Source organism: Dicentrarchus labrax, unplaced genomic scaffold (assembly GCF_905237075.1).
Source record: "Dicentrarchus labrax unplaced genomic scaffold, dlabrax2021, whole genome shotgun sequence".
NCBI lineage: Eukaryota > Metazoa > Chordata > Actinopteri > Moronidae > Dicentrarchus > Dicentrarchus labrax.
The window spans coordinates 19,444,480-19,466,964 of NW_026136718.1; the positions used below are offsets into that span (position 1 = coordinate 19,444,480).

The following is a 22,485-nucleotide window of genomic DNA, read 5'->3' on the forward strand; positions in this document are numbered from 1 at the left end:
GCCTTTTCAAAAATGTCCCTCTTGGTGTGTAATTCTAGATCATTTTTTGCACAATTACAAGTCTACCTTATCTAATTTAATACTTGGAACGTCGCCTCAGAGCTGCAAACTACATACCATGAATAAATTCACACTTTGATATTTTTGGCATTTGTTTTAATGAGTTTAAAAACACTGCATGCAAAAGCCAGACAGTCTGAGAGAAAGGACTGTAACACCCCAAACGTTCATGTCCTTCATATTATAACACTGTAAAACATTATTACCCAGTCGTTTTAAACCAGTAACTGCATCAGACTCCAGTCAATCAGCAGAACAAGTAGGAATTAACGAGTCAAGCTCCTCATGAAGGGCCATGTACCGCTCTACCCTCGAGTCCTCAGGCACATCTGTTACTGTAAAAGACACTTGAGGCCCTGATACACACAGACAGAAGACTGTGACCTCCTGGTCAAGTATAAAGTATATATTTTTTCCAGCTAACACTTTATTTTAATCGGGGCACTGTGAAAAAAGTTTACGCTTTGTTTCACCCTATAAAAGCCTCAATGCTCTGAATAAAATTGCAGACCAATAAAGATCACCTAGTTCAATTTTCCAGTTAAAAGTGCTGCTCTAGATGTTTCCCTTGATTGTCAGCGTGGGCTCTCGGATGCCGTTTGCATCACAAACTGCTCCTGTGTCATGGCTACAATAGGCATGTTGTTAAGATAGCCAGTATCCGTGCCCTCTGTATGATGAGTGTGTTGCAGGGCATGCAATACACTGGCTCCTTCCGGTGATCACGGCTTTAGTGTCGTTCTAGATGAGGTGTGTAAGTGTGTGTGTGAAGGCTCGTTCGGTTTGCACCAGGAGTAATGAGCAGCATGGGTAAGATAACGTGGTTACATGCTCCGTCTCTCTTCATCTCTGTCTCATCTGGACCAGCTCAGCACTTCAGCATGACCTGTTTCACTGGCCTGCTGAGTGCGCACAGACAGAAATACAGCATATAGACCTGCCTGGAAAAACAATAAGCAACATTATCAGATTCAACGTGATAGGGAAATGTTCATATTCTGTAGGCTGCGCTCTGGTTGTCCTTTTTTTTTAGTTATGAATCTTGATAAAAACACATTTTATAAAATATTATCATGGCACAAGAGACTGTATGTAAAAACCAAATACTGCACCAATCTTTAAAGAGTCAGTTCACCCAAACAACACGTTTTCTTACTTCTGTCAGTATCTGGACATGTAGATAGTTTCAGTTTTATTTCTGCAGGTTTTCAGATTGATGCCTCCACCAATAGAGGAGGTGAAGGGAATTTTACTTGTAACAAACAAATAGGGGTCTGTTCCAGGTCTCAACTGAAATATACAGTTGGATGGATTGCGAAATAAATCTTTATCGATATTCATGGTTCCTAGACAATATATTCCTAATTACTTTGGTAATTCCTCGTCTTTTCCTTTTTTGTTTTTCAGTCAAATATCTTGACGGCTGCTGAGTGAGCAGTCATGAAATTTGGTGCATATATCCACAGGATTCATTGTAATCACTATGGTGAGTGACTAATTTTTCCTCTAGCGTCACTGTGAAGTCCAAATCTAAAATTCTTATTTGCATGCTAACATACTAAACTAAGATGATGAATATGGTAAACATTACCACTCTCACTGACAGATATTTCAAAACAACACCCAAATCTGCATGTCTTGATACTGCTCGAGGTAAGTGCAATGTTTTTTGTAATTCAGGTGAACCTGTTCTTTAAGCCTTCTAAGATAAATACAGTTCTCTTCCACTACAATCTTTGTTTTTAAACAACATACAACTGACTGGATAAAGACGCATTGTAGCTCCTTTTGTAGAGGACAAACTAAACTCATTTTATGACTTATAAAATATAGTAACCTTGTTTCGTCACCTCACTGATTAGATGGGACATGGGAAAGACAGAATCATATTTTTACTGTAGAAGGCTATGATCAACACAGGCATCACTGGCTTTGAAAAGGCAGGGAGCGAGAAGCTCTGCAGCTTGGATGAACTGGCCATTTGTGTTTGAAAAAAAGAAAAAAATCCTGCTGCAGGGCTTCATTTACGATTCTGATATCACCAAATCCAAGCTGTGATATGTGATATGTAAAACTCAAAGTACCTCTGAGGATGCATGTATGTTGACAATCTTCCTGTTTTTAGATCATATTGAAAAATTACCCTCTCTGTAACAAAATCACATGACAAATGAGGACCCTGGTGTGTGTGTGTGTGTGTGTGTGTGTGTGTGTGTGTGTGTGTGTGTGTGTGTGTGTGTGTGTGTGTGTGTGTGTGTGTGAGAGAGAGAGAGAGAGAGAGAGAGAGAGAGAGAGAGAGAGAGGCAGTCTGGTGTGACAAAGCAGCAAACCCGGACCCAACCCTGGGGCTCCATTATAGAAAACACACAACCACAGACACATACACACATGCCTGCACACCCACACTCACTTCATCTCTAAAAGCACATCATCCAGTAACATTTCAGCTGATATCATAGTTATCTCTGTCCGTAATGAATAAACCCCGCAGCAGTGTGTCCTCCCTTGGACCTGCATGACACATAAACACTAACACCTTTCCTCGGTTACACTCTTACACAGCACTTTACTGTACAGTACAGAGCAGGCCAGTATTATGTCATCATTAAGGCTGAAGAACCTTTTTAAACAGGGTCTGTATTTAGGCTTGATCATTTCTTTCTGGGCCTGAGTAGCTACAGTACAGGTTTGCGTTAAATCCCAGCACTAATGGCGGATTTTCAGAGTTAGCGTTGCTCAGTTGTGCTGGGCTGGCGTGAAGGCCTGGACACCCAACAGCTCAACAGCACCAGAAGTAGAAACCAACATACTTTCTGGATCGTCAAAGGCAGCGGTGGGGAATTAAGGCAGTTGTCCCCTCGAGATTTTACACGCAAAAAGACTGCAATTCTGATTTGTGCCATTGACAGTCAAGTCTCAGCCTGCCTCTTAATTTTGTTTTCATGTGATAATCTTTTTAGCCGTCTCACTGCAGAAGTGGCCCGCTCTGATATGATGTAACAAACGGCCAATCAGATACTCTCAACGCACTATTTGGGAGGTATGACGACGAGCGGAGGCCCTCTCCTGGGCCTCCACATCAGAACCTGGGCGTCGTTGGCATTGGGCCTCCCCATGGCATTAGGAGGAATGGGCTCCATGCGGGTCAGCACCCGCGGCTGGTCCTGGTGCACCCGGCCCACCAGTCGGGCCCTGGAGCCCAGAGGCAGGGACGGATCCACCACGATGTCGACCCTCATCCTCCACTTGATGGTGTGGAGCAGGATCTTTTCCCTGGACATGGTGTTGAGCGCCACCAGCCAGGTGGTGAAGCTCTGGTCCCTTTTAATGTTAGTGAGTAAGGGGGTGTTGGATTCACTGACCGGCACAGCCCAGGTGACGCTGGGGTAAAAATTGTCATTCATGCTAACAATGAAGCGGGATGGCTTGGAGGTGGGGCCCACTATGGTGACAGTCTCTGTTGTGTTTCCATACCAGGGGTAGCTCACACCGTCTGAGTCGCTAATGGCCCTCACCAGACCTTCTCGTAGCTGAGGCAGCTCCCAGCTTGACCTTAGAGGAGACAGACAGTATGAGAAACCAAGAGAATTCTGGGTAATTGTATGTCATTTATTTAAAAAGATACGTCCAATGATATTCTGTCTTTTTAATTCTATCAACAAATCTCATGAAATTATCAAAAACAAGCAACGAATTGCTCCTACGAATAAATATTGTCTGTGAATCGAGAATTTAAACTACCGGATATTCAACTGATGTAATGTTGGTTCTTTTGTTCCAAGAGTATTTTCAAGAGTTTATTTATTGATTTCCAAAGGGTCAAGCAATTAAGGATGATAGGGCATCATAAAAAACATACCCTTTCTGCTAAGTTTCCTTTTAAAAGCCCAATCAGTCTCTTTTTTTTTTACCAATATAAACTGAAGGTACATTCTCATACATTACACAAGAGTTGGACTCATGGGCAATAGAAGTTTCTCAGCTGATAATAACTCAAAATAATTGGTTTTAAAAAATCCTTTCGCATGCTGCATTGATTAGTCAACAGGAAATTGTGACTAATTTGTTAATTCATTAAATTATATTATTAATCAATGAGGTCATTTATCAGGTTAAAATAGCCAAATGTTCTGAGGTTGCAGCTTCTCAAACATGAGGATTTGCTTCTTCTCTCTGCATCTCACTGTAAATGTTTTAGTTTTTTGGGTTTGGGACAGTTTTTATTTATTTTTTTGGTCAAATCCAACAATTTTAAAAAATCATCTCTTGGACACTTTTAAAAGTCATTGTTCACCAATTTCTGACATCGATTAAATGATAAAAAAAAAATAATGAACAGATAAATTGATGAAGTCAAACTTACTTTCACAGCAATGAACACTGTAACAAATGAGCCGCCTGTCAAATTATTCCACTATTTTAAATGTTAGTGTTAAAGTAACTCTTTTAAGTCATTGTTGGCATACTTGTGTGTCTGACAATTGAAAAGTTCTATTTTTTTGTTTACAAGGGCAAGAACAGGAGCTCATTTCACAGAGACTTTAAAGTTGGTATCTAGACACAGACTTGCAATGAAACTACAGCAGCTGCCTGTAAATGATATGTAGTGCTTAAGTGTGTCAGTGGATTATCATCATCTCTTTGTTTGCCAAAGTTTGTCAGCTGGTGGCCCCCTTCCATCTATTTGTTGTGCTTTCATGACCAATCTGATGAACAGCCACCCCTAAGCCCTATCCTCTCACCCCTTACACCCACCCACTCCATATACCCAGCAGGATTAAACACCCCCACACATATGCCCTCCAGATAAAATATATATGTGTGTGTGTGTGTGTGTGTGTGTGTGTGTGTGTGTGTGTGTGTGTGTGTGTGTGTGTGTCGTGGGGGTGTGGGGGAGGACATGTCTCCGTGGGCACAATTTGAGTGTGAGAGCATCAACTGTTGTTTAGCTCCTTTAATAGCAGCTTTTCTATTTAGGTGCCAAAGTCACAGGAACAGAATCTGTCGGTGGGCGTCTGAATGAAGGAGGCTGACGAGCACAGTTAACCTGCTGCGTGCACAAATGCTCCTCTATGCAACTCAGTGTGATGCACAAAGCGCGAACACATCGTTACACCGAGTGTACGAGCATGCATGCAAACCCTCGCGCAGGACACAGCGCGCGTTTTTGTTTTTGTTTTGTTTTGTTTTTGTTTGTTTTTTTGCATCTGAAAGCACGTCAAGGGGGGTGTAATGGGGACGCAGGTGACAGAGGTGTGAACTCACATGCCGACGTCTCCATAGGTGTTGTAAAATTCCATCTGGGTGCACGCCTGGATCCAGCCCACCACCCATGTCTCGTTGCGCGGAATAGGGGGCATCACAATCCGCGCCGAGGCTTTGAAGTAGGGCGTCTTGTACCTCAGCACTATGGGCGAGTTCTCCTCAATGACAGTCGGGCAGTGGTCTATGGTAGCGGACAGGTCGTACACCACGATGTTCTCTCGTTTGATGCGTGACTTGTTACAGGCTATGCTCTGGATGCAACCCATGGCTGTGCAGGTAAAGGTGATGGTCAGGAGCAGCCAAGAGAGCCTGACAGGCCTGGGGAGCAGCACTGCTGATCGGGACTCGACCAGTACCCACACCGTGAGGCCGTGCATCAGATGAAACTGTAAGGCAAAGGTGGGTGCTACCACGCTGTAGGCCCAGATCAGAATCACAATAAGGCTTCAGTGAGGGACAGTTGGGTCCAGCGAGCTCTATCCCCCTACCCGTGTGTGTGTGTGTGTGTGTGTGTGTGTGTGTGTGTGTGTGTGTGTGTGTGTGTGTGTGTCAGCAGGCGCCCGCCCTGCTGATGTACGGGCACATCAACCCGCTCCAGGGGCGCTGCTCTGAGGCTAACCCCGTGCTCTGACCCCTCTGGAGGCTGCAAGCCACAAGAGAAACACCCTGCAGGGATTAATAAAGTATCACATGAATTTTTGATACGGTATGGTTGTATCCCACTCCACTCAAACAGTGCACACCGTCTGTGACTGTGTGCCCTCTCCTCAAGGACCGGACCCGCCTGCGCTCCTGTTTGTGAAACCCCTGCCCGTAACCTCTGATCCTCTTCTTCCTTCCCCGAGCTGTCATGTCACACGAGGCGTCGGGGGACCGGCGGGCACCGGGGCGCCGGCAGGGGGACCCGGTGGTCGGGCGGCGAGGCTTGTTGATGCGGCACTGTACATGAGACGCTGCTGCCTATAACCTGAGCGGCGACGTTGCTCTCCGTCATGCCTGTCGACTCGACGGAAGGGAAACCCGGTGAAACAAACAAAAACCTGGGAGTCCGAGCATCTGTGATGAGGAAGAGAAAAAAAAAGAAGAAGAAAAAAAATCAGCTTCCTCTCGCAGAGTGAGACGATAAAGGCGGGTTGTTCCCGACCACACGGAGGGAGACAATGCAAATAACCCGGCAGGCAAGGTCTGTCACACACTGGTGAAACAATGGCATTAAGGGTAATAATAATATCAGATAAACAGAGTCACAGGAACCGTGTAGCGCAGCGGTCGCCGCTCGGCATCCTCATTTGATGAAAGCTGCATGGCTGTGTGTCGCTGTTCAGCCTGCGTGGTGCTGAAGATGCTGAATGGACCAATGAGCGGCGGAGGGAGACTGAAGGCGTAGGAGTGCCCGCGTCTGCACAGTAGTAGCTTTACGACCTCTCTCCTCCATATTGGAGTAATGCTTTCTAATCGCATAAACACAAAGCGCACAAGGCCCAGATAAGCCTCCAGTGGATGGGCTGTAATTCTTATTAATGGGGCTGCAGAAGCAACAGGTAGTCTTTATACAGCTTAAGTGTGGTTTTTGGAACTATTTAGCCCAGATAATGCGCTTATTAAACTTCACAATTTATTTTAATAATGCATCCTCTGAAATTAAATTGAAAGAGATGGTGTGTTTTTAAGTATAAAAACACTTGATTGGTTTGTGGCAGTCAGCTGCCAGAGGCGTTTTTCAAAATAAAGCCGTTACAGTATTTCCAAAACACTCACAAGGGAGCCTACATTCAGCTACTAGCTGTTAAAGTGCATTATCTTTTTAACAGCTGGTAGAGTTTGCCCAGGTATTACTGAAAATTAGGTGCTCAGATTTATTTATTTTATTTTCTCAGCATTTTACTTACAGACTTCTCCTCTTTGCTGGTTTAAAACATGAGATTGAAAAAAGAAAGCTACCAAGTGGACCTTGTGGTGAGATTGTTTTATCAACTGCTGTTTCCAAAGTGAAAAATCAACTTTGAATCTCTGTGTTGATCTCCTTCCTGTCATTAGATACACTGATGACCTATAGCAGACATAATTACAGCACCTGTCTTTTAACTTTTAGCTCCCCCACCCCAGATTATCACGCTTTATTGAAATACCAGATAAACCAGTGTCATTTCACTTCACTTTCAAATGTATGAATTAATAAATAATATAATATATAACTAAAACAGTTTTGCTTTGGATCTATAAACAAAGACTCAAGACTCTTTATACACACTGTGAACACAGTAGTAACCTGTGTGGGTTAATGGTCACAGCTGTAGGAAGCATCGACACACAGGGAGATGTCATCCCAAATACAATAAACAAAAGGTTTTAACAAAGAGTAACAATGTTTAAACCAGTGAACCTGTCCGCTGTCGTATGCGCCCTTTTATTTTGAAAACCCTCGGCATACGCTGCGCAGCGTCGTCACTTCCGTGCGTGAGAGCAGTGGGGCTGCTGATTCACAGCAGAGAAACAACAACGAGTTTATAAAATATAAAACATGTCAGTGTTATAAACTGTGGGAACTCAACGAGAGGACTTTATGCAGGTTACCATGGTGAGTATCTGACATTTTATTATACTATTAAATATCTGAGAGACTCAAAGCTAATTCTTCCACATGTGCTAAGCTAAGCTAAGCTACTGGTAACTAGTGTAGCTGAAGTTGTAGCATTATTGTCAGTCAGTGCTTGTTCTTGTAACTATTGTAGCTAAAGTGGATGAGCCATGAAGAAAGCCTTTATTTTATTTTGATAAACACTAATTACTGCCTAGTCATCACGCTCAATGTAACTGTATTCGATCAATAATCTAGTATTTTGTTTAGATTCATCAATTTATCATTTAGCTCATTTGTGTCAAAAATCACAAGTTATCTGCTTACTTCGTCTGTTTAAAGGCCAGAACATAATTCATTTATAATGCTATGGACACAAATATTTGCAAAAGCTTTAACTGTATTTATATTAACTATATTTTTCATAGTATATCTTTTGGTTTCAGTAACGATGGCATTAATAATAATAGTTAACCAACTTGGAAGGATTAATTATGTTAATCTGTTAATTCCCTCAGCACTATAATAAATCCTCCCCTCTAGATAGGGCTGCACAATTAATCAAATTCAAGTCAAAGTCGCAATATGGACAGCATTATAATGAAGTGCTGCAGAGACGCCCTGGTCTTATAAAGCTCTACAGATGCAAGAAAAACTGTGTCTCAGTGAAAATGAACATTGTGATGCAAAAAGGATCTTAAAATTGCAATATCTATTCAATGTTATGTGTTAAATTTCTCTAATTTTCTCCCTTTAGGTCCCTTCAGACTTTAAAACCCTGATCCAGAGGTTTTATCACCTTCAGTCCGAGCGGGTGGAGACGTATCAGCTGTTTGACGAGTATGTACCACACTGTTGTTGTTACTGCCTGTAACTATACACACATACTTTAACAACCACATTTCCTCCAGTGATCACTGTTCTTCATTTCAGACACATGAACATAGAAGTCTTAATTATACATTACATCATTGGTTTCTGTCTGTGTTTTTCTTGGTCTTGTTTTGGCTGCCACTGCCTCCAGAGGACACGAGGCCTACTTGAGGACAGGGCCGCATTATGACTTCGACCACTACAGGCAGCTGGTCCATGAGATAACGCAAGCCTTCTGCGGCATCTCCAAGGAAGTGCTGGAGATCAAGGGGAGGCTGCACCACGAGTTTGACAGGCCAGACCTTTCTGAGCACATTGAAAAGCTGCAGAGCAAAGAGAAGCAGAAACTTGAACTGGTAGGTGAACACTCACTGTGTGCTACAACAGTGTGCAATACAAGGACATATATGTAATAATGCGTGTATATATATATGCTTTTATTTAACACTACACTGGCATTGTTGTGGGATGGGGGACCTTTATTTTTAACACTGTACACTGGTTGTCCTGCATATAGAAGGTGAAGGTGTGGATGAATACACACAAACGTCTTTGTACAGATAAAGTAAAGACTCTTGCAAATGGTTGTGAGGTAATTAACAGATATTTTAATTGGATACTGGAAAGAAGAAATAATACAGACAAACTGAATAAATCAATCCATAAATAGACTGAATTAAACATATTCATAAATAACTGAAGAAAACAGTCAAATCCAAACAAGTGAAATAGCTAAATTCACAACAACAATCTGTATATGTAATCTCTATGTAAATGCTGTTTTGATATGTATTGGAGGATTAATTAATTAATTAGTATTTTCTCTGTTTGTAAATTCTTTATATTCTTTCATTAGGATATTATATATCAGGATTGCTTTATGGCCTTTTACAAGAGTCTCTGTTAAAATAGTTACTTTTGGTCTGTTTGATACAGTTCCACTGTTTCACCACAAGGAGGCAGAGTTATTGTGCAAGTACCGGTTTTATCACTGTCAGAAATGACATAAATGTTTTAGGGAAGCACCACTTATTGCACAATGCTCCTGATGGGATTATTTGGAGCTTTTTGTGCTGACTGGACAGCAAACACTAATTCCTCTTCAGTTACAATTATTCAGTGTTTTTAAAGTGGTTCTGTTTCCGTTGACATGAAAGCTGCAGTCTGTCTGTGACGCTGGTTGGACAGACAGTTTGAGTGAAATTGGTTTTAAAATGGTAACGCTTCGGTGCTTCCCACATTCTTATACAGCCCACATGTAACACATCTGGTGTTCAGAGGTGATGTGCAGCACTTCTCTATGAAGTTTTACGCTCCTTTTGTCATATTAACTTAACTTCCTCTCTGCCAGTAATGTCATAAAGCCCCTATTATCTTAGAGTTCATACTCTGTCTCCTCTCCATCCTCCACTAATGAATGGTTTGCATAAATCTTATCTGATGTGCCTTCTCAACAGACAGCCAAGCTGCAGCTGGCCAGGCAGCGGGCCCAGGATCACCCGGAGGACGAAGGCTGTCAAGAAAAGATTCAGGAGATCAAGCACGAGTAAGAGCAGCTATTACCACCCCTCCGTTTACTGCGTTAGCTCCCTGCTGACCCATTTACTCACTGACTATCAACCTGCTGTTGGCTGCAGATCTTCAGACTGTCCTTTGTTTCCACTCTTATATCATGAAACTGTCAAAACATATTAACAAATGTTTGTAACAGTCTGTTTTCTGGGCTCATTCCTTGTCCAGGATCATCAAGAACAAAGAGGCTCTGAGTGAGATCATGCAGGACTTTAAGTATGACTCTGAGGAGAGTGATTGACAGGTGGCTCCCAGGAGGCCTGCAGTCGCCCCTCTCGCATCACCAGACAGCGGAGCCGGGAGATCGACTCGGCTCTGCTGCAACTTACATCTTGGACTCCTCAGCTGCACTTATCGATCCCCCTCTGGCCCCACCCTGCTGGCTGCTGCAGTCTTATTCCACCCAGGGGGGGTTTCACATTCTGGCTCTGTGTTTCTATCTGTAGTCACGTGGTTCTGTTAATGTACGCATCAGAAAGAAACAAAAACTTCTGTTTATTTTGTGATGAAATGTGTAAATACTCAAAAGGTTTAATAATTCTTGGAGGCTCATCCAGCTGTCTTTGTTTACTTGATGAATTGTATTTTTAAATAAAACACTTTCCAAGACAAGTTTTACTCTTTACTGTTCTGTACATTTTACACAGGATTTGTCAGATACATTATTGATGCAGTAAAAGAATATAACTTAGACAAAAAAACATTCTTTAAATATGGTTATAAAAAATATAAACATGTATTAAAATGTCTTTAAATACTAAGACACAGGACAGTATATACATTTTACACAGTGAGGCCTTATTTCATCATCATTCAATTACTGATACAACCAACACTCTGCAGTTTATCTGGCACTTGATGGCTGATTACTAAAGACAGATAATTTATTAATCACTGAGCGAGAACTCAGTTTTTATTACAAAATCGCAAACACGCATTGGTTCCAGTTTATTTTGCTTTTCTCTGATTTATAGTATTATAAAACATAAAATACAAATCAAAACATTTGCAGATGTCACCTTTAGCAAACGGTCACTGGTATTTTATTTTATAGACAAAACGATTAATCAAGAAACTAATCAGCAGATTAGTCAGATAATGAAAATAAACGTTAATAGCAGCCGCACCGTGAACAGTAACATATGTAGTGATATTCATATACTATCCTTAAGGCCATAATAATCCTAAAGGTCACAACAGTGTAACTCACATATTCAGACACCGCAGCTTTACAAAAAATACTTGTTTGTTTCTTGACCTGGAACAGTAGTTTAAGGGTTGTTTTGTACATTTTGTTCCCTCATGTCACTGACGCTGATATTCTGTTCTTGTTTTTTGCTTGAGGCTTCAGTAATGTAGCACCATTTAACGTCAAAGTAGCATTAAAGACTTGCTTACCTTACTTAAAGTTATTAAAAAGTCTAAACTGTTAAGATAATGTTTTTTTGGGGGGGGGTTTTCAGAATAAAAGTGCAGTTACTGAGAAGCCACATACTTGTGTTTGTGCAAACAGATCTAACAGACAGTTGACTAGCGGAAATGGCAGAAAAAGGCTGCATTGTCTTACTTCACTTATCTTCCACCTGGGCCCTTTAAACTCAAGTTAAGGCAGTATGACCAAACACTGCAGTATCCCTCAGGCTGAGGGCGTTGGGCCTCTCACACACAGCTGGGACCCTCGGGGCCAGTTATCTGTCAGTGTTTCTTGAATTAAACACCACAGTGGTGCCGAGCAGAGGTGCTATGAATTATCGTCTTGTAGAATCTGAAAAGACAAAAGCAGATGGTTCATACTGGGGTAATTCAACGGGAGAGACCATGTAATTTACAATCATCACGATAATTGCTCAGTCTGGCTGCCACTTCTCTCTCGTCCTCTCTTCTCCTTCTTTTTTTGTATCATCTCTTTCTTATTCTCTGTGTATCGTGCCCCAGCCCCCTGCTACCTCTCTCTCTCTCAAGGTAATCAATGGGAACCTGTCACGGTTTGTGAACAAAGACATTATTCAGAAGACAGCGTGTGCCCTATAAAGCACAAAAACCCAGAGACTGCTGAGCTAATTGAGTCAGGTGGAGTGAAGGTTTCAGTGAGTTCGAGGACTGAGCAGTACAGGATGTGGCCCGAAAAGGATCTGAACTCCTCACAAAGTCACATAAACACCCAGACGATGCCGGGGCTCTGCATGCCATTTGGCCTGAGTTATTTTTGTGAAAGGGGCTCCTCACGCCAACACAAAACAAAAAGCACAAAAGGAAAACATTACAGCGGGCTGATAATTACATTTACATGTTCGTTTCTGTTTGTTGTGGTCGTCAGCTGAAGATCATAAGTCTACATCGTTAAAATATGTAATAAAATCAGAGTGCATATCTACTTTTATGCTCCCTCTTCTGGGCCAGTAAAGTCAAAACCACACATTTTACCTGATCATAAAGCACTGCAACTGAAACTTCACAGAGCCAGTTCAAGAGAAATCAGTCCTCTTTGTGTTTGTGAAAAATGCTGACCACATGGCACAACAAAGGCAGGGTCAGAAATTCAGCTCAGGACTTCAATGCAGCAGTGGCTGTTTGTGTTTGGGAGAGCAGCAAGATAATGAAGGGAGAGGAGAGAGATAGGGAGGGGAGAGAGAGATATTCTGCTTACCTACCTGGTTGCGCGTTTTGTGCGTTTTCTGCAGCCACACCCTCCACTGGTCGTACAGTTTGATTGACATGCCGCTACAGCCGTACGCATGCTTGCGGACCCAGCCGAAGAACTGCTTGAGTTCCCGCCGCAGGGTGGAGTTCTGCTCGCCAGGCTTTGGATCACACACGCCGCTCTGCAGCCGCTCTGGGGGGGAGAGCAGGAGGAGGAGAAGGAGGGGAGAGACAAAGGAGAGAGAGTGAGTGAAGAAAGGAGGAGGTAAGAGAGAGGAGGGAGGGTGAGAGAACAGCATCAAGGTTATAGTTAGGACAAGTGTTGGTACAAGGTGGTGTAGAGATGAGCACTATGTAATGTGTCAGCATAGATGTGACTGACATTATTTTGGCACTTTTTCTGACTGAATTCATGCGGTCGACATTTTCACCAAAAATAAAATGAAAAACAAACTCAAAACCCATAAAAGGTTTTTAAAAAATACAATAAAACACACACATTCACACAAGTAAAGAACATTTTCCGCTTGACTGTTTATTTGATATGTTTTAATTGCCATCTTGTTGTTTTTTAATGTACCCAGACTGCTCTGGAAGGCAGTACTGATACTGAGTGGATTAACATTGTGAAACAAAGGGAATTGTTTTTATCCATGCTAACAGCCTGGCTCGAGGGATGGCAGCTAGTCCACCACTTTACAACTACTGGATGTGTTGCCATGAAAGTTTGGACCCACATTCATGTTCCCCAAAGGATAAACAGTAACAACCTTGGTGATCCTGACTCAACTAGTGCCAAATTCATATTTGTAAATAAGCAAATGCTGGCATGCTAACAGGCTAAACTAAGGTGGTGAACATGGTTGACTTTATAACTGCTCAACATGACATTACTTTCTTTTATTAGTCCAATAAAAATCGTTGTATTATTAAAAACAAAATTATTACAGTAACATTTAGCACATCTCTCACCTCTCTCAGGGATCGTTTTTGATGCTTAATTTTGCAAAATGGGATGTAAACAGTTTCATATAATGAGAAATGTTTCTTTTAATGTGGAGGCTTAATGCTACTGAAAGTCTTAAGTCTGCTACAATCAATTCTTCATGGCAAACAACAGAGCCTGATAACGACTTCCTCCCTGTGCGGAGTAAATACCACATGACCAGTGTAACTCATTATCTCCTCCTCCTGCTCCCAAACCTGCTTCCACTCAAGCTTTATAGGCCCTGTGTGTGCCGCGGACAGACAACCAGCTTTTTAACTTGATCAATCTTTGAAGCCAACGACTAAAATCTATCAAATGTCCCCCTGGCTCTTTGCAGTTCCTTCTAATCCACTGCTGGGAGATCTCTATCAAGGTATCTAGCCTATTGATGTTTGGTTTCTCCTGGGTCACATGCGGTTTGGATCTGCTTGTTCAGGATGTTGAAACAGGGATAACAACATTGTTTTTCTGGCTTTAATTGGCGATGAAAGCTTGATTATTAGAAAAGGAACGAATGGTCAAGATTTGTGGGCATCACAGATGTTTGGGAAGCATTTAAAAAGCCATTTAAGACAAGAGACAGACGAGGAAAGAAAGGCTTCAGTTGTATATTTGGGGGATTTTGTACTAAATGTTCATAGGCACCATTTAGTTAATCCAGTCTTATAGTATACTTAATATTTCTGTAATTATTTGCTCTGCATCCATTTAGAGTTGCATCTTTTTTTTGGTGCAATGTACTCACCACTGCTGGGTGTGGAGGCAGCGGCCGGGTGGCTCCAGTCACTCCAGATGCCGGCCTTCCTGGAGCCATAGATGCCCACTGGATTGCACCTCACCTGGACAAAATAGACGGTCCCGGGTCGGAGGCCTGCCAGCCGGCATGACGTCTGGTTACCAACATCATCCACCACCTGCGAGCACAGGTGGCAAAAGTACACATTCTTTACTTCCAAGTAGAAGTACAAAGTACAAATAATGACTAATAATTGCCTCAAATGCATTAAAACTAAAGTAACATGGCTGTTTTGTAGAGTAGATAGTAGAGATATTTGTGTAAAAATTTAGGGGGTAACAGTAAAAAGTCAGAAAAATAAATACTTGAATAAAGTACAGATACCTGAAAGTACAATAAAGTATTTGTACCTCTGCCTGTGAGAGGGAACAAAATGACAGAGGATGTAATAAAAAAAACTCCTAAAACTAAACAGAAGTGATTTCTGCATCTTTTCTCGCTGTTTTTACTTTGAACTTTTTTCTGCTTTTATTTCGAATGTAGTCTAGCTTCAAATATATTTAAACATTATTTGCTTAATCCTCTCATTCAATAATGAATCCAGAATTCAAAGTCAGACTGTATGAACCTACACAGCAGAGAGAAGAATATGAAGAGGCTGTCGGCAGAAAACATCAAAGAAGCAGTTTGAAAGAATGTCAGTTTCTAAAAAACTCCACTACAGCACTTTTATATCAAAGCCAGCTTTCCAAAAATTTACCAGCACAGATTCACTAGCAGCAGTCAAGGCTTTTACGAGTATTATTTGCTTTATAATGGAAGCACACACAAAAACACACACACACACACACACACACACACACACACACACACACAAGAGGCTAGAGATGCAGCAGGAGCAACTTTCATGTTCATCATTTATCGGATCTGTCGGTGCCGCACCTCAAATATTTCCACTGCTGCCTCAGAGCCGTCATAGCTACAGAGGAAGTGTGAGTGGGCTAGTCTGCAGGTTTGTGTGAGAGAGAGAGAGAGAGTGTGTGTGTGTGTGTGTGTGTGTGTGTGTGTGTGTGAACCACCTTCCATTCAGTGCTGTCCTCCAGTCTGTAGCGAATCTGATATTTGGCCTGAAACAGGATGTCCTTGAGCTCGGGGGGGCTGGCCCAGCGGACCGTCAGCTGGTCCTCGAGGTCGCCGACGCGATTCACCTGCACGTTGGCAGGAGGGTCTGTGGTCACTGCACGGACAAGGGCAAGTGTTAAAAAGTTTGTGTACAGCAGATGTACAGTATGTAGGGCAAGGATACAGGAAGGAAGAGGTTTGAATGACCTCTAGAGAGAAAAAGCAACATATATTATACTCAAACACTGAGGGCAGACAAGTGTCGTGTCTCATCATTCTCCACGGTGAGGATGATCAGTGCTGAGCCAGCGAACTGCCATCTGTCTCATATACAAGTTTAATTTAGTGGGTTTTATTTATGAGGTTAAAAACAAAAGTTCAAATTAATTTCTCTTTCGAAGAAAAGAAAGTGCAACAAAGTGAGTCAACATTCACCAGTCTTATCAAGGGTTTGTCGCTGTGTCTGGTCTTTGTTTCTTGTTTTGTTTTTTGATTATATTCTATTCTTCTCTCTAAATGAACTCTCTTTGCTGAAAGCACAGAATAGAAAAACCCTCAGTTGGTAAAATCTATCATGACAACCCAGACCTTTTATTTCAGCTATGAAAAAGACGATAATTATATTCAATGTCAGTCACTTTGAAGAGTATAAAGAAAGGAAGGTAAACTGTTATATTTGTTATTTTATATCTTAAAGGGCTCTGTAAAAAGATTTGTATACAGTGTCCGTGGCTCAGGAGATGCTTTGTCAAGTCTAAGAATATAACCCTGATGATGTCAGGTAGGGTCAAATGGAAGATCAAGTTGCATTATGGGAAGTGTAGGATCCAGTGTTTTTGAAACTTGACCCATTCTGGAGGCTAAAAGTATCAAATGCTTTGCCACTGCTGCTTTGAGTTTGACCAGTAACCCTTTAAAGTACAGCAACAGGGGTCATTAACATACCTTTGTTTGTTTCACCACATGGTCAAAACAACAGTGTCCCACCAATGCACACTATTCCCCTGTACAGGGAATAGTGTGCATTGGTGGGACACTATTAATGACTAAGGATTATATTTATTATGTTAAGGAAAAGCCCCACTGAGTTTTTTTCTGTTAAAAGGTGGAAACACAAAATCTGCTGTGGAAACTGTCAAGACATGTGGAAACATTCCTAACCTATTGTTCTAAGAGGTGTTTTCCTGGAAAATCTCAATAAAAAAAAGCTAGCCCTAGTTTCAAAGACTAAAAAAAAGAAGGAAGAGAATTCTAAGGCACATTTATGAGAGACAAATAATGTGCTTTGAAGGAGAGAAAGACGGAGGGAAAGATAAAAGGGATGGCAGCACGAGAGACAAAGAAAGGAACTTATTAAATGTCTTGTAAAAGTGTTTACTGCTGGTAACCTTCTGCTTCATACATCCTTCACTTCTGCTGTGTGACGCTGTTTTTCAGCTCAACCTAAAGCCAGAACAGATACTCTCCAAGCTTATTGTTTCTGTTGTTGAGGCAGTGCAATGCATCATACATATGGCAGCGCTCCTCCCTTTCCCCCAGCCTACTCACAGCTCCAAGTTGTCCGCTCCTCAGCAAGGATGAATGGAGGGAGAGGATGCTCAGCTGATAAACTCCGCTTTCAAGATGTGGCGCACACTGGAGGCCACAACGCGACGCTATTACATTAGCACTGGAGGAATACCTGTACCTAGACATTACCTGAGACGCTTAGCTTTTACAGAAAAACAGTTTATCTTTGAGAGCTGCAGCTTGAACCTATAATGCTGTTACGGCGGCAAGTTGGAGGCAGCGAACCATAAAAATAAATCCCTTCTCCTCCAGAGAAGTGTGTGTGCCATATGCAGGAGATCTGCAGACAAACAAATGTCAAAGGAGGAAAGGGCATAACAGGAAAGGGAAGGATATGAGGACAAGGCAGGTAGAAATAGTCAAAACAAAAACTTGACATCCTGAAAACGTTCGCTTACCCACCTACGTCGAGGATGTCCAGGGTGGTGATGTCAGAGGTGGCAGAGCCCAGCTGATTGGCTGCCTCGACCCAGATCTCATACGGGGTGAAGAGGGCGAGGTTGCGGGGGATGTGGCAGGAGTAACGCTGCTTCGCTGTGCTGTCATTTTCACACTCCTTCTCTCTCCCGTACCACCTGGACAGAAACAGAACGAACACAAAATGACCAAAAATAAACTCTGACGTTTGCTTGTTAAAATATAAATAAATAAAAAGGCAGACTGATCACTGTTAGTAGTTAGCACACGAGAACACACTGCAGCCTGTGAGTGTAGAATCTGCACGCGGCACTAAGACATGTATTGCTAGTCTACCTGAGTGGTGTCGGACGAGGTGATCACCTGTGAGCTGCAGCAGGTCTGGGGCGCTCACCTCAATTTGTACTTGAGAGTGTATTTGGTTTGGATGTGGGTCTCACCCCGCCCCCCCGGGCTCCACTTGCAGCTCAAGTCCTTCGTGTTGCGGGACCAGCACGATAAGTTGGCTGGTTTCTCTGGAGGCACTGGAGGAAAAAATAAAGTTTAGAGAAACTGAAATCAAGTGAAAAGTAGGTGAAGTCAAATGAAATGTTATTAAGACTATAAAAACTATAAAAGATTATTTTCCTTTAATCTAATTCTGAAATTTAAGAGAGTGAAGGCCAGTTTTCTCTTCACTACATCAAGCCAGTGTATTTTAAAAAGCAGATTAGTTATAAAACAGACTGATTATAATCAAAAAGGCTTTAATGTGCAACTAAAAAAAAATTTGTTAAGAACAAACATAGTTTTTGTGAGTCTGATGAAGTTTCATTAACTTTTTATATCAAGATTCCCCAAATACATAAACAGCAGATCAGATTTTGTCCAAAAGAAGCTTCAATTATCTTATTAATAATGATTTGTATTATAACTGTTGAGAGGGGAAACATCCAAACACATCATAATCCTTTTAGATTTCTTTATTTAAGCGTGTGTGTGTGTGTATATTAATAACAACATTAAATATGCTTCCAAGAGAGTTTCCTTTCATGTGTTATTATTTGGGTCTGTATTTATTTAAATTAATATTAAAATAGCTAATTAGGGCGGGAAGTTTAATTAGGAAAGAATGCTTTAGACTATGTTTAACAAACATCTTATATCACGTTTTCAGATGATGTATATCTTCTAAATAATTGTCACAACTGGCTTCTTAACATCCTGAATTTGGAATTACAAGGTTCACTATGTTTTTGTTCATAAAATATTCATTTTCTCTGAATATTACTTAAGCTTTTGTGGCATTTTAATACCCTTTTGGTTTAAATTAGGGACATAAACACCAGTTTTTGAAGATGGAAATATACAGTATGGTATGGTATCATAAAGCTTAGTTAAAAAAAAGAACATTTCAAACACAGGTGGCAGGAAAAAGAACCAATGACAATGCTTTTGCACAAACAGAAAAGACTCCACTTACTGCCCACATAGAGACACGAACCAGCCAGGACGTGTCCATTTGCTCCATGACACACAAGGTTGTCTCCAGACTGCTGCCGGGAGCCGTTGAGGTTGTGAAGGGTGACACTGAGGACGTCCGGGCTCACCACGCTGTAGGTGCTGCTGGACAGCCACATCCCGTTCAGCGTCCAGTACAACGTGCTGGCGTGGAGACCGAGCTCGGGACTGAGCATGCAGGTGGCTGTCAGACTGGAGCCAATACGCAGGACGGGATCCTGAGGGGAGATCACTGCTACATCTGGGGGGTGGACACACACAAACACTCTGCTATTAAAGCTTCTTTCTGTTGTAATGCACTTTTCTTCATGTAATGCTTTCATTGAAGTCTGTTAGTGAAAACTCTCCATCACAAGTTCCCAGAGCCCAAGGTGACGACTTCAAACTTCCTGTTGTGTCCAAAATCCAAATATATTAATTTTACAAAAATATGAAATTAAGAAAATCTAAGTTGAAGCTGCAAATGTGACTAATTTAACTAATTATTGGATGTAAATATGTTTAAATTCATTGCTGACCGTGTGCGAAATCCACTACTTTTTTATATGAATTATAGGGGCCACTACTAACAAACATATAAAAAGTCCAAAATACAGTAAACTTGCTATTGGTAATTTCTAACAAGACCACTGTGCATTCAACCTCCATTGATTAGACTCTTATCAATAACACTCATTAGGCCCTCGGCTGCCATTAGTCTCTGCAGTTTGATTAGTTTAGGGGCTTCCAACAGGAAAAGATGCAGTGTGTCCAACATTTCTTCCCAACCATAAGTAAACTTTGTGTTTATGAGGAGGAGGAGGAGGAGGAGTGCAGCAGCAGCAGCAGCAGCACTGCACCACAACAGAGCAGCAGCTCAGCACATATTTATGACCCAGTAATGAAGTGGATTTATGGAGCTTCAGTAGGATCAGTCAGAAAGGTCACCCTGGTTTGTCGGTAAAATTCTTGAATGCTTTTCCATCCCCCGACCCCTCTTAGACTCCAGGTTTTGCCATTATGATTGATGCCCATGAGAAACCCTCTGCAGTGCGTTTGAATGTGACCACTGGGCTCCTTCTTCACAGAGATATGAGGGTTAATGTGTAGAGTTTTATTAACCGTGCTCCAGGTGGGTGGTGGACAAGCTTTCCAACATATGTGCCACTGCGCCGTTTCTAGCCTCACTGGACTCGGTAGCATTGAATATGAAGAAAGATTTACAGAGATGAAAACTGTATCTACATGAGAGAGCAGTAATACGTGTGTTTTACATGTTTTTTTTACTACTTGCAGATCATTTTCTCAGACTAAATTAGAATATTGTTATCTTTCTTGCATTTCCTTCATGCAACAGCGCAGATGAACACTGTTTATTTCAATTAGTCTCATCGGCTACATCACCGCCATGTCTAATGGGTCTTGTTCTCATTCTTTTCCACCATTAGGTACACAATTACATCTAATGATTACACATATTAATGTGGTGTCACTGCATCTGGGTTTATTTTCGAGGAAAATGCTTCAATTAGGCTATAATTTCTGTTTTTGTTGACACTACGTCATTAGCTGGTTACAGTGCAATCTAATCAAATGTTTCCCAAATAAATACAGTTGGGTGATTTAGTGATATATACCACGAGACAGTATATATTGTTTACACTGTTTATACCAAGGTCGTTATCCCTATTTGTATTTCTGACTGTATTAGGTCCTCATGGTCAATCCTGGATTGTTACTGACTGACTGCAGCTGATAAATAACAAGAACTTAAAGTACAGAAATACTACAGGAATGTTGTAGGTCATTATATATTATATTATATTATATCATATTATAATAGAATATATAAGCATATCCATAGCAACCATCAGGGAGCATGGACAAGTTTATTTAAATGGTAAAATGTCCCTCTCAGTAGTACTGGTCATAAAAACATTAAGGAATTCAGTAAGTATTATCAAAAAAAGTATAATAGCAGATATACAGTTATCATTAAAACATCATTTAAACTATCATATGTCAATAGTGATATCAGTCTGAAAAACACACTGGATCAGACAATTCTTTAATATAATTTTTGCATTAATTAATTTGACAGGTAGTTCTTTTAAAAAAAAAAAAAAAACAGGCTTTCCCATTTGGTTACTTTATCCATAAACACTTCCTCTATTGATTTGACATCATAACCTACATACACTGTGATAGAGGATTTTACCCATATGACCACACTAATAAGCATAGAAACTTCTTGAAAATCTACCTCCTGTGGTTACCTATTATAATTATTATAGGTGGGGTGATAATAACACCTGGGCAGGTGATAAAAAGGTGAAGTTAAAACATGAACTCGTTTTGTTGGTTTGGAGCCTCCATATATTGCAGCAGCTCACACCATGAATCCCTGATCCTCTACATCCCAACATACAGCGGACTGAACCGACAGACAGCGGGAATGTACAGCCTGTCTGTCTGTCTGCCTGTCTGTCTGTCTGTCTGTTGACTAAAGTTTGGTACTTACGTGCCGAGGACAAAACCACATGTTGAACCAGGAGCAGGAGGAGAGACATGGAGGAGAACATGGTTCTTCCAGGTGTTGGTTTTCCTGCTTATTTCCCTTCCTGTCCGTCCCCCTTTTTTCTTGAGTCCGGGATGTGGAGCGCACACAGGGGGAGAGGTTGGAGCAGCTCTCCCGCGGATCTTCTCTGGAAGTCAGGAGAGCAAACTGAGTGAAACACGAGGTTCGCTTCCTTTTTAACTCCACAGTGACTCTACTGTAACACTCAGGTTCCCACACTGTATGCTCCTCCCTTGTTTTCCCACACAGCCACAGTTCATTAGTGCTCCTCAACTGTCCCCTCCCTGACACACACACACACACACACACACACACACACACACACAGAGAGAGAGAGAGAGAGAGAGAGAGAGAGAGAGAGAGAGAGAGAAATAAGCAATACACACTTTAATTGTCTCCTGTATCGCCAGTGGTAGGCTGCCTCAGGTGAGGTCGTGTGTAGTTAATAGTAGACAAGCGCCATTTTAAGGTACTTGCACTTTATTTGCCTCTGCTCAGCCACATACCATAGCCAAAAGTATATAAATGTGTAAGAAATTGGCTCCACCTCAGCTACAATATTAGATTGCTGCTTACATAATAAAACTAGTCCAATAACATATAATATA

The 22,485-nt window shown here is 41.5% G+C and overlaps 3 protein-coding genes and 1 long non-coding RNA gene across 6 annotated transcripts; 2 read left to right on the forward strand and 2 right to left on the reverse strand.

Annotated features, from left to right (window-relative positions):
• Nucleotides 1-134: 134 nt before the first annotated feature.
• Nucleotides 135-9,002, reverse strand: fam78bb (family with sequence similarity 78 member Bb). 2 transcript variants are annotated; one of them, XM_051378065.1, is made up of 3 exons: nucleotides 8,871-9,002; nucleotides 5,326-6,381; nucleotides 135-3,612 (listed from the first exon to the last, which is right to left on the reverse strand). In XM_051378065.1, the coding sequence occupies exons 2-3, from the start codon at nucleotides 5,700-5,702 to the stop codon at nucleotides 3,090-3,092; spliced, it is 900 nt and encodes a 299-aa protein (XP_051234025.1). In that variant the 5' UTR covers nucleotides 5,703-6,381; nucleotides 8,871-9,002; the 3' UTR covers nucleotides 135-3,089. The 2 variants fall into 2 exon arrangements, with proteins under 2 accessions (XP_051234025.1, XP_051234024.1); XM_051378064.1 differs by lacking the exon at nucleotides 8,871-9,002 and having other exon boundaries at nucleotides 5,326-6,567.
• rex1bd (required for excision 1-B domain containing) lies at nucleotides 7,750-10,960 on the forward strand. The gene is made up of 5 exons (XM_051378075.1): nucleotides 7,750-7,903; nucleotides 8,661-8,743; nucleotides 8,928-9,132; nucleotides 10,234-10,322; nucleotides 10,517-10,960. The coding sequence occupies exons 1-5, from the start codon at nucleotides 7,889-7,891 to the stop codon at nucleotides 10,587-10,589; spliced, it is 465 nt and encodes a 154-aa protein (XP_051234035.1). The 5' UTR covers nucleotides 7,750-7,888; the 3' UTR covers nucleotides 10,590-10,960.
• Nucleotides 10,957-22,131, reverse strand: crlf1b (cytokine receptor-like factor 1b). Of its 2 annotated transcripts, none has more exons than XM_051378047.1 (8): nucleotides 21,821-22,131; nucleotides 19,283-19,561; nucleotides 18,215-18,344; nucleotides 17,806-17,978; nucleotides 15,792-15,949; nucleotides 14,722-14,890; nucleotides 12,996-13,181; nucleotides 10,957-12,113 (listed from the first exon to the last, which is right to left on the reverse strand). In XM_051378047.1, the coding sequence occupies exons 1-8, from the start codon at nucleotides 21,879-21,881 to the stop codon at nucleotides 12,097-12,099; spliced, it is 1,173 nt and encodes a 390-aa protein (XP_051234007.1). In that variant the 5' UTR covers nucleotides 21,882-22,131; the 3' UTR covers nucleotides 10,957-12,096. The 2 variants fall into 2 exon arrangements, with proteins under 2 accessions (XP_051234007.1, XP_051234006.1); XM_051378046.1 differs by having other exon boundaries at nucleotides 13,000-13,181; nucleotides 21,821-22,127.
• On the forward strand, nucleotides 13,190-15,189 carry LOC127350969 (uncharacterized). Its single transcript, XR_007880676.1, has 2 exons — nucleotides 13,190-14,349; nucleotides 14,689-15,189. It is a non-coding gene; the product is annotated as an uncharacterized LOC127350969 (long non-coding RNA).
• Nucleotides 22,132-22,485: the final 354 nt, after the last annotated feature.

What these genes read in the sequence shown, in the direction of transcription:
- fam78bb (XM_051378065.1), bottom strand. Translation starts at nt 5,702, where the DNA reads ATGCACGGCCTCACGGTGTGGGTACTGGTCGAGTCCCGATCAGCAGTG. An exon ending in ACCTATGGAGACGTCGGCAT is followed by an intron (nt 3,613 to 5,325) that starts GTGAGTTCACAC and finishes GTCTCCTCTAAG; the next exon opens with GTCAAGCTGGGAGCTGCCTC.
- rex1bd (XM_051378075.1), top strand. An exon ending in AGAAGCAGAAACTTGAACTG is followed by an intron (nt 9,133 to 10,233) that starts GTAGGTGAACAC and finishes CCTTCTCAACAG; the next exon opens with ACAGCCAAGCTGCAGCTGGC. An exon ending in ATTCAGGAGATCAAGCACGA is followed by an intron (nt 10,323 to 10,516) that starts GTAAGAGCAGCT and finishes TTCCTTGTCCAG; the next exon opens with GATCATCAAGAACAAAGAGG.
- crlf1b (XM_051378046.1), bottom strand. Translation starts at nt 21,881, where the DNA reads ATGTTCTCCTCCATGTCTCTCCTCCTGCTCCTGGTTCAACATGTGGTT. An exon ending in TGTGGTTTTGTCCTCGGCAC is followed by an intron (nt 19,562 to 21,820) that starts GTAAGTACCAAA and finishes TCCACCCCCCAG; the next exon opens with ATGTAGCAGTGATCTCCCCT. An exon ending in ACTCTCAAGTACAAATTGAG is followed by an intron (nt 17,979 to 18,214) that starts GTGAGCGCCCCA and finishes GTTTCTGTCCAG; the next exon opens with GTGGTACGGGAGAGAGAAGG.